The sequence below is a fragment of the Lepisma saccharinum genome, chromosome 27 (genome assembly GCF_977018435.1).
Source record: "Lepisma saccharinum chromosome 27, izLepSacc3.1, whole genome shotgun sequence".
Taxonomy (NCBI): Eukaryota; Metazoa; Arthropoda; class Insecta; order Zygentoma; family Lepismatidae; genus Lepisma; species Lepisma saccharinum.
The window spans coordinates 47,727,899-47,739,477 of NC_139255.1; the positions used below are offsets into that span (position 1 = coordinate 47,727,899).

Consider the following 11,579-nt stretch of genomic DNA (forward strand, 5'->3'; position numbering starts at 1 on the left):
TTACGTAAAAGGTTTTGTAAACAAACAACTCCAGATGATGTACTACTATGTGAACATAAAACTGTACCAAACTCCATGATTCGTGGTAACTTAAAAAGACAATTTCCTGAACGTTCTGTCTACAGGGTGTCCGATAAGTCTCGCGAAATCACAAAATCTTTCACTTATTTGTTTTCAGGTGAATTATGCTGACGCAGGTTGAACGTATTGAGATCATTTTGCTGTGCAGAAGTGAGGGTTGGTCACAGAGAGTGGTGGATGATGAATTTGACAGACGTCATCAGTGCAGAGGTGTGAGACAAAGTATGGTCTCTCGATTGCAGGAGAAGTTCAAAGCAACAGGATTGGCAAATTTGCCGTGATCTGGACATTCATCCACCCCCTCCCCCTGAAATTCTTGTAGCAGTTGTAGCAAAGTTCCACGCCAGTCCCCCCCCCCCCACAAAAAAGGCCCTATGTCGGCCAAGTAAGGAATTAAACACACCATGATATTCTCAAAATGGAGGTTTTTCCATCCATACAGGTAAGCTCCCAGTTTTGTATTATCTGTCTGAAGATGATACGGACTGTAGGATGGAAACGTGTGAGTGGTTCCTTGATGATTCCTCACGAAAGTGTTATTTGAATTTAAAATTTTGGGTGTGTCAGCCCTTAGGATATTTTGCACCCGCCACATTATACGGAGTCCAGCCCCTTACCTTAACTAAAATAGCATAATTGCAGCGTCGTGTTACTAAAATATTCTGACTTTCGTTAAAACTGAGGCTGTAAAGGAGCACTCAGCACACACAAGGACAAAAAGCAGGACAACACACACAAAATTATACTGGTCATAGTGCCAGTCGCCAGAGCCTCATTCATCTGCAAAATGCAGTCCAGGGTGTACTACGTGGAAGTGAGGTTGACAATTGGGTGTACTACGTGGAAGGTCACCCTATACACCCTACAAAAGTGTCATTCTTCTTCGAAGTAAATTCCTATGTAAAAGGAGAAGTGAACAAACAGAATCTCTGAATACTGATTCCCCACTAACCCACATTGGATCGATGGAAGTAAAGAACAAGGAGCACAGAGCATCATGGTGTGGTGCAGAATCTGGAACGACCACATCATTGGATCATTCTTCTGTCATGGAAAGGTGAATGCAGAAATGTATCTCAAAATGTTGAGAGATCAGCTTATGCAGGAATTTCACCTGCTAGGCGAAAGACCAGAATGGTTCATGCAAGACAGTGCTCCACCACCACCTGTGTGGGATTGGCTTGGCAGCAACTTCCCCGATCGGTGGATAGGACACAGAGGACCCAGCGAGGCTGCCTGGCAGTAATGGATGACGATTGGGTGCCAAGCAGAGGGATACCTCTTGCATTTCTTCCTGAAAAGTGATATTGTCAGAACGAGTGCTACAATACACTGTAGAACTGCCTCATGCTAAATCTACTTCTAACAAGCAGCTCCTCAATTATCTTCACGATGCTGGTTCAATGCCAAAATATTGGGGTTGGGACCACTCTCATTAAAACCATATGGCTAAATGGGAGCCTTAAAAGTTTTACAGCATTATGTAAAACTTAGTTCAAAAGTTTGCTTCATTGCCTATTTTGATTTTTTGAGCAAACTTTGACACTTATGAAGGCTATTTTAGCTGCCAGTATCTACATAAAAGTCCTACATTTACTAACAACATAAATAAATATTATTGGGTGGTGGTGGGGGATAAACGAGGCTGGCTTCCTCAGCAAAGATGAAGATGAGTGATGATATAATGAAACTGATGAATGGACAGACTCGAAGAACACCCATACACAGGTCGGGATTCAAACTCAGAATCCCTGGAATTGTAGCATGAGGGTGCTATGTTATTTCATACTTACTATTTAGTCCAAATCAGCACCGGATTAAGATGAAATTGGGCCTCAAGCTTGAAATCTTCGGCGAACAATAAACACAACGACATTATAGTTATGTCACAGCGCAAAGAATAATAGTAACTGTATAATAAGTAATGCTGCATCTAGGCGTCCGAAATTGGGGCTCAAAATTTCATTCTAAGATTTATTTTCAGGTTAATATAGCAAAAAAAAAAAAAAAAAAAAAAAACTGTTCAGCTTTTGGAATATTCCTGTCTGTTTTCATCTGGGCCTAATGCTGCAGCATCAATAGCACCCACCTTAATCCGGCCCTGGTCCAAATGGTTCCACAGTTTAAAAAATTCCAAAAATCTAGTCTTTTATGTGAGAAGTCAAGCAAAATAAACTTTATGAGTAAAATTTCCCACTAACTTCCAAACATTTTTCTAAATGAGGTATGTAAAAATTACATTACACTAACTGCATGAAATGTAGAAAAATGATGAAAAATGGTTGTGCTAGATATTCACTCATCTTGTGGATTGAGTAGGAAAAATCTCACCCAGGATAAAATAAAAAAACTGGAATAAAATTGGCTTTTTAGTTTATAATAGTTATTATTGCATGATAATAGTTATTATTGTTTCTGTTATTCAAGTCTCATCACTGGCATGACTCCTCTTTCCGCCCAAACATTTTTTTTTTCGTATGACCATGACTGTCTACCCTAGATTTGAACATGTATCTCAGCACTGCCAATACTTTCAACTAAGGGTGTGCGGGACCGAATGTTTTGGGTCGAATGAGAAAATATATAAATCCCAACGTTCGGAAGGGGAATAATTACTATTCTTGACCAAGTCGGGAAATCTTCCAAATTTCCCGAAGCTCTGGAGATCTCGAATTCTACTTGTCACTTACACCTTAAGTGATTGTTTTTACATTTCTGGAATAAAAACTAACGATTTCAGTTCCAGACACTTAAAATGCAGAAAACGTCAAGAATTAAAGACTTTTTTTTAAATAACTTTCGGTATTTCTCGACTACTCGGGATCCCGAAAAGTCAGGGAGTCATTTCCCAAAGTTTGAATCGGGACGGGAACCCTTACTTTCAACATTAACCTACATCAGAGTGCTTTTTGTCTTTTTCCTAGATACCTGATAAGTTTGAGATGCCCTTCCATATTAGTGAAAAATGCGATATTTTGTGGAAATTGAGGGTGAATGCAGTTGAGTGTCCAAGATGGAGGTTAATCCAGATCATAACTAGGCTTGCCAACTTTAAAGGATAAAAGTCTGGGAGATTTTTTTACAGCTGCCAAAACACTAATTTCCTGAATATCAGCTGTTAACTTGTCTTCCTACTGCGAATACGAAACTGAATCGACTTGATAAAAATAACCTAACAATTTGTAAGCAAAAAATAAGCAAGCACAAGTAAGTAATGCTTTTTTTTTAGCAACGCCGAACTGGCCATGACAACAATACGAACCCTTAAACATACTTAATCCCACTGCATGATGTACTTCCTATTTCTCCCTTCTCACATCCATGTAAACAATGACTCATTTTTCATGAATCTTCAAAATAATATTATGGATGTTTTGCAATAACAAATCTCTTTGCTAGGAAAATGCACACCAAAAGAAAATAAAAAAGATAATAATACTAAATCCCGTCATTCCAGGGGATAAGAGTTTGTCCGGGAGACTGAGTTCGATTCCGGGAGGGTTGGCAATCCTAGTCAAAATCCCCCTTTAGCCCATAATTCCTAACAAAAAGAAGTCAAAGGCAGGAAAAGATAGCAAAACGAGAACTGACTACTAATAAAATACATGTAACACCCATCTCTCCACCTTTTTAGAAAATCCTGGGCAAGCCACTAGGTGAATATATGTACCATGCACAAATTCAGTATTATCACAGGGAGTATATGTACACATCTGCATACTATAAAAAAAAATAATTACAAAAATACAAGCAGAATCGTTTATATGTATACCTACCTCACCTTGTAACCGAAACCTTTCCTCCCAAGCAAAAAGCACTTAAAATAATAATTATAATTAAATATGAATTTATTATTAATATAGTCTAGAGTCTATTCATTTCTGGTTGGTGTTCCGTGTGTAGCCACAAATGAACAAACATTACATTAACATTTATATATTATAGCTTTAACATTGTCTGAATTGCAAATATTTCGTTGCTTACAGATTGTTGGTTAGTCGGTTTATTCTCCCATGACAATTGTGAATTTTGCACGCTACTTTGCGGGAATACGTTTACAGCAGAGAAATGTGGCGGGGCTCCGTCCTCCCAACTTTACGTCTCTGCGAGCATTCTGAGGCATGGTCGCGAGGGAGGAGAGTGCCACGTCCTCTTACGTGAGCATCTACCAGCTTAGCACAGGGTAGAGACAATGAGATACCTCTGGGTACATATCAGGGTGACTAACACAACGAATATATGGAAAGAAACAATAGATTTAACCCACTACGGAGGGTACAATTCGTAATATATTCTTGAATAATCATGTACTAATATTAGAAAGCTTTGGAAATCTTTTCATACAATATTTTTCTTCCATTTTTATTTCTTATTAATTGTAGCCAATCTTCTTCTTTGGGCTTCTTCTTCTTGTAATTACGAAGGCTTCTTCTTCTTGTAATTACTAAGGCTTCTTCTTCTTGTAATTACTAAGGCTTCTTCTTCTTGTAATTACTAATGCTGCTTCTTCTTGTAATTATTACATATTGTGTATTTTTTCTCCTCTGGGCTTCTTTGTCGATCTTATCCAAATTGACGGAAATTTTAAGAAAATCGATCTCCCAGACAAACAAAGAGAAAGAGGTTAGTTAAAGATCTCCGCCTGGCCGGCGCTAACCTTAACTTGGAGCTGCAATAGATGCGCCTACCAAAAGTGCTTGGGTGCCTGCCGTGAGATGGCGCTACACCTGGGACAAAACAACCCAAAAGCCGCACGAAACTCTCAGTTCGTGGGAACCGTAAAAGACCCAGAATCGTAATTACAATTCGACTTCTTTACTTTTATATAATGATGACATATGTTATTACTGAATATTAATTACCCTTTCCACCTTATTTATATCCTGTTATTGTGCTAAGCTCTTGCCCAGTTTCTAAACTGCTTTATGCATCATCAAACATAAGTGTCGTTCTTTTTGCATGCTGCCATCTATGATCCTCTACCTCAAACACCAACAATGCAGTTTGTGTACGTGACAAGAGGCAAGGCAATGACACGCATGGCAGCTGTGCATGGGAGGATGGACACTTCGTTGTCGGAAACCCAAGCCCCTAGGCGAAACTGGCCCTCTCACCGAAGAATGGTAAACAATGAAGAGTTACCAGAAGCACTGAAGTTAACATAAGAAAGAAAATTACCAACCGTTGAAAAAAATTATCCTGTACTCCGTAATCTTATTCACTTATGATATAAGCGTAGAGCAATAAATAACGTAATTTCTAATGAGGAAAAAATAAATCATTGGTATTTGAAAAAATACGGGCTCTTCTTTCAGTTTTGTTATTTAGCATCATTTTCTGCTACTTTTGGCTAATCACGATGAAAGTGAGTGATGGAAGGACACAGTCACTCCAGGGACGGGATTCGAACCAGGGACCCCTGAATTTGTAATGCGGTATGATAGCCACGGAAGTAGGCTACAGTTATCGCATGCGCTGTATTACTTCTATGTTTAGTGGAAAGTACATATGGATTACATTGATGTAGTCTAAATCATGTAGATTTAAATACATGTATTGTTTCAAAAATTCCTGATAATGTGGCAAAGTTGTCTGACAACTACTTTTCTTCATTGCTTTACTTCAGTTAAATTACAAGGTGATACGGTTAGGAGTTTATTCTTCCCCCATTTTTCATGAGCTTCATTTTACTATAGTAGGTGCCAAACTAAAACATTATATTTGTAAAAGCAAATATCACAATTCGTTTTCACGATGGCTGTTATATAAATTAGAAATTCATCATACCAGTTTGCCTTTGCTGCTAAAGGAACCTGTGAACTACACACTGTGCGAATTAAGCTTCTTGCTTCGAGGTGGGGGGGGGGGGATGCCCACTAGGTGGCGTATTTGTGATTTTTCATTCATAAAAATACTCACTGTAACATTTGGCAACTGTGTGCATATAAATCTTATAATTTCATTATTTTATTTCACTTCATTATTATTATTATATTTTTCATTGTTCCAGATTACTGAATATATATGTATATGTACTAAAACAAAAGCAACAAACATTAGATACCTATGTTCAACAATTTATAGGTAAATCTGTTTTTCTTTTTCATTATTTATACATATACGCGTATATACCTATATATTTAATTGTTCTTATTTGTATCGATATGTAATCCCTTTCATATTTTTATTTTTATTTTTTTCTCAATGTATACTCTTTATTCCACTGTATTGATCTTTCAGACAAGGGTCTGTTGTAAGAACGGTCCTAGAGGCCGAAACATGCCCGCTCCAAGAAAGGAGATTTTATTATTATTATTTCACTTCGAGGGGTAGTGTTTGGGGGGGGGGGGGGTATGCAAATTTGAACTAGTATGTGATACCAGTCAGTAAACTAAACTAACACTTTGTTTGCCTTGTGGTTCTGAGGTCCATACAACATTGGTTTTAACGTAGGTCATCAAATTATAACATTTAAACCGTAATTTAGAAATACTTAGTTTAAGAAAACCCAAACTCATACACAAAAATAGCTATCGAACTATATAGTAGCACAGAAAACTTGATCAAATTTCTATTGCCAAGTTCAAAAGTAGTGTCCATTTAACCTACCTGCAACTTTCTTGTGAACATTTTAATTTTAATAGGGTGTCCACAATGAGACTCCAACATTTTGAAAGTCTGTAACTTTTTCATTTCAGATTGTACAGCTGTGATTCCGGAAGAAGCAGAAGCAGAAACTCAAAAAGTTTATGTGGTAACGTTTTAGTGCGCGCAATAGCCGTAGTGGCGCTGCAACAATCGATTGTTTGAAAATGGAGGTTCCAAACGAGCGTGCACAGGTTGTGTGGTGGTATGCAGAAACAAAATCAGTTATTCAAGTGCAACAAAACTTTCTTCGTGTGTACAATAAGGATCCTCCGACATTCAAGACTATCAAGAAGTGGTGCGATCAGTTATTGGCGACCGGCAATGTTTTGAAAGGACACGGTGGTGGTAAACCCACGGCGTGAAATCGACCGAGGCGCCCATGTAGAAGTGCACTGAACTGAATTTTGTGAGTTACACTGAAAACCTGATGAGTTACATTATCATTTTTATGTATAGTAATTATAGTACACCAAACTGATTTCGTTTCTGCATACCACCACACAGCCTGTGCACGCTCGTTTGGAATCTCCATTTTCAAACAATAGATTGTTGCAGCGCCACTACGGCTATTGTGCGCACTAAAACGTTACCACATAAACTTTTTGAGTTTCTGCTTCTGCTTCTTCCGGAATCACAGCTGTACAATCTGAAATGAAAAAGTTATAGACTTTCAAAATGTTGGAGTCTCATTGTGGACACGCTGTATGTAAAATACCAGCACCATGCCATTAAAACTTAAGTGGAAAACAGCCTGATGTTGTTTCGACTCGTAAGGTTGGTCGGTTTCCGAATGGTGTCATTTAATGCACAAGGCTGAATGCTTTTCCGCAGAGAAATCATTGATGACTGGACCATTTATGGACAGGAATGATTTTTCAATTTTGTTTGTTAATAGTTAAGAAATAGTATACTGTATGCTTTCAATCTCATTGTCTTTGAGGGGGATAAAAAAAATCTCTTTAGCCAGGGATAAAATGTATTGTGGGAGATTGGGGGGGGGGGGATCGCACACTGGAACTACAAATTCCTGAAAATATGGCAAAATTGTCTGGCAACCACGAGGCAATAAAACAACCATTCGATAAAACAACAGTATTTGCACTTGTAGTTTCTATGCTTTCCATTGACTAAGTGAGGCTTTTTCGGTAGTACGATCCTCACGATATACAGTGTGGTGAGAAGTTTCTCTAGCAGAAGTATGAATGAAAAAATAGTAGAAAAATAAACGTAAAAACTTGTTGATAACACGGTTGCTAAAATCTTGTGTGTCCTGGAAGAACTTTAGCTACAAGCATGTCTGTATATTGGTAGAGGTTCTGGTTATAACATTTCCCGTGAGATATGTACTTCGGTGCCCTATTTCACATATCAATCAGTCATGTTAGACAGGAAACTTTTTCTGTCTCACTTTTATTAGCAATTTTCACGTAAATATTTGTTATTATGCTTATCAAGCTGCATATAAATCTCTCTTCTTCGAATTTTCACCTCTGTTAAGTTAAAAAAAATGCTACGATTAAATCTGTTAGGACTCTATTTTTATGCTGGCCCCTGCGGCGGAGTGGTTAGCACATCGTGCTGCGATGCCAGGAGTCCTGTCCTGGGTTCGAATCCTGGCTTGGGAATGGACGTTTGTGATATCTATTCATCAATTTCATCACTCATTCCCATCATCGCAAATTAGCCAAAAGTGGCACAAGCTAACTAACTCTCTAGCCTTCTTAAACCTGAAGGTTCATGGCTGCAGCAACACAGGCCTTCCATCTTTCCCTATCTTGAGCAAGATCTATATACTCTTTTCCATCCCTACTGATTTCCTTTAGGTTCATCTCAACGTTGTCCCTCCATCTTCATCTTGGTCTTCCTACAGGTCTCTTACCATCAGGTTTCCCAACAAGAATCCTGTAAACTCCTTTTACCTCTCCCATTCGTGCCACATGGACTGCCCACCTAAGTCTTCTTGATTTAATTATTCTAATAATATCTGGACATGAATATAAATTATGTAGTTCTAAATTATGTAACCTCCACTCACCTGTCTCCTCATCCCTTTTAGGTCCAAAGATTTTCCTAAGGATCTCATTTTCAAATACTCTCAATTTATGTGGCACAAGAAGCGAAGTAAAATAAATCAAATCAAATTCTATTTTTCCTTCCACTTTTCGTGATATTCGTATTACTGTTAAATAATTGATTGATTGAGTTGGTGTTTTAAGTCCACTTTATGCACAGTAAGGCTAATCGGGAATGGACCTACAGTTTAAAGTGTGATCCGAACCACTATGTGCCTCCACCGGGTATTGAACCAGAGACCCCTCCATTACCAGGTGATGATGTTACCAGTGCACCATCGGGGAGGCTCTGTTAAATAATTATATAATTTATTATAACAGGTGCTAACGTATAAAACATGGTATTCGGAAAACACTAATATACCAATTTCTAATCATGTTGGCTGTTTTACGAAATTCGTCATTTAAACTCGCATTACTAGTAGAGCAAATTTGTGACCTATTGCTCCTCCACGTTGGTTCATCACAAGCTGCCACTGCATCCCAGCATTCGCCTGCAGTGACAGGCAAATGGAGTCCAATAGTGTGACATCACAGTAAATGACGCGCTGGGACCTGAGTCTAAACAAATAAACATATACTTTTCTTCGTATTCAAATCAATGGTATTTTCCTTCGCTTCAATTATTGCGACAGAATTAAGAAACAAAATTGTGATGTCCATCGTACATCAATGTAAAGATGAGATTTCAGAGAATACGTCTATATATAACATATACCTTACAGATGAGAATGCAAAGAATAATGGAGTAGGAAATCGAGTAAAGCTAATGCTTTGAAAGAAATCTCAGCCAATGGGCATCCTCAGTTCAATCGCCTCAGGCAGCTGGTTTCCCATCATCTATAGTGGCAGCGTGGACAATAGATCGGGTGAGCTTCGGCTCAGCTTTGACTGTGCTTGGAGCTGGAATGTTTTGAAAATGAATGATTTTCTTACTCCGGTTATTCTTTACCTTATCCTCTGTAAGATATGTGTGATATATAGTCGTATTCTCCGAAATATCATCTTTTCATTGATGTACGATACGCACCATAATGTTGTTTCATGTCACAATAATTAAAGCTACGGTAACGGTTAAGATTGTTTTATGATTTCTCCTAGCACAAAGACTAATTATCATAGAATTTTGGAAATCATTGTCACACAAAATTTGAACCTTCCTTAAAGTAATGAGCACTGTTCGGACTCGAAAAAATGTTATTTATGTTTTAAAAAAAACTTGAAATTACCATACGCACTTCTCATGGACAAGATATTCTCCGTTGACAAGCGACAATAAATATCGTAGAAGCGTGGGAATGAATGTAGAAGTAAATCGGAACCTTAGTAGAATGCATTTAGGGACTTTATTTTAATGCTAAGGGAACCTAACCTAACCACGAAATCATATATTGAACAAAACCTTAAGTAATCGCTAAAACTCCGCAGTATGTGTTAACAGACGTACATCGAAATCGAACCATGTAAAAATTGCAGTCGTAGCATGATGAAATCGCAATAAAACAAAAGGAACTTGGGCCAAAGCGACCCCTTCCGAAGGAAAATAGCATTGAAATGGATAGGAAGAAAACAAGTTCTCTCGTTGCGAAGACTAAGTCCCAGCGCGTCGTCTGCTGTGACGTCACCACTAATGGACTCCATCATGAGTTGCTAGTACGAAAGGTTGCTGTTTTTTAACCTGCTACCTCCAATATGTGGTTCCATTTAAGGAAAAAGGGAGCAATTGAAGGTGACGGGAGTGTTCTCCGATTTATTTACTAGAGAATGTACTAACCAAATAAGTTTTCGGGATGAAGTATCAGAGGTTCTGATGTCCCGGTCACTGTTTGAAATTTGGATATTACGTGTGTAAGGTGTAATATATTGCTTTTCATAATGGCGATATTTCTTCGGAAAGAAGTGAGGAAGCCATGTTTTGTGGAATATAGCCACTGAGTTGCGCTGCCTTAGTGTTATTTGAAGTATGTTTGCCAAACCTAACAATAAATGTGTGACCGATGCACGAAAGCTCTTGCATCCATTTACTTCCAGGTGGATGTAGCCTGTGTGTGATGATGTAATCCCTGTCAATCCCGGTCAGTGCAAGAATGCTGTGTGGGGCTACGCATATTTTTTTCGAAACCAATTTTTAACTATTGTAACCTATACGTGACCCTCCTAACCTAACCTTACAGGAAATGGTTCGTGCAAAACTTACTTCATACATCGAAAATATGGATTATTTCCGTGAAAAAAAGGAAATGGCACCTTCAAGAATCCTTAGGAATGCAGAATACGTAAGTACCAATGTGAAAAAGAAGAAAATAAAGGAATTTCAGGCGTTTCGGGGATACTTAACATTTAATCTCACCTCTTCCAAAATTCGTCGGATTCCTTCTCTTGGCGCATCAGGGTAATTTACAGGATCAACTGAGAGTAATTTCATGACACGGACTTTCCCATTAGGACATCTTGCATATATGTCAGTAAATGTACCTCCTCTGTCAATAGCAAAGTGAAATTTTCCGGAAGAACCCATGTTTCTTAATACACACTTGCAGCGGATAAAAACCTGTACCGTCAGCAATCTTCTGCTAATAATAAAATACATGCTGTGCACAGATTATATACTTTCACAGAATACTTTCAATAATTTTTCACACTGTTGCGAAACAAATAGAAATTATCGTACGCAACTCATAATTTCTAGGAAAGAATCAAAGCGTTAAAATTATGTTCTGGCGCCAGTGCTGTATCATCCGGACATGATGTACCCTGTAGATACGTATGATCAATGAC

General features: G+C 38.2%; 1 protein-coding gene across 1 annotated transcript in view; it reads right to left on the reverse strand.

Annotated features, from left to right (window-relative positions):
* The window catches only part of LOC145980375 (5-oxoprolinase), a 160,703-nt gene extending 149,337 nt beyond the window's left edge, over positions 1-11,366 (reverse strand). Inside the window, exon 1 of the mRNA XM_083113439.1 lies at positions 11,152-11,366. Coding sequence (XP_082969565.1) covers positions 11,152-11,319 — 168 coding nt within the window. The 5' untranslated portion in view covers positions 11,320-11,366. The remainder of the gene's footprint in view (positions 1-11,151) is intronic.
* Between the last annotated feature and the right edge of the window lie 213 nt (positions 11,367-11,579).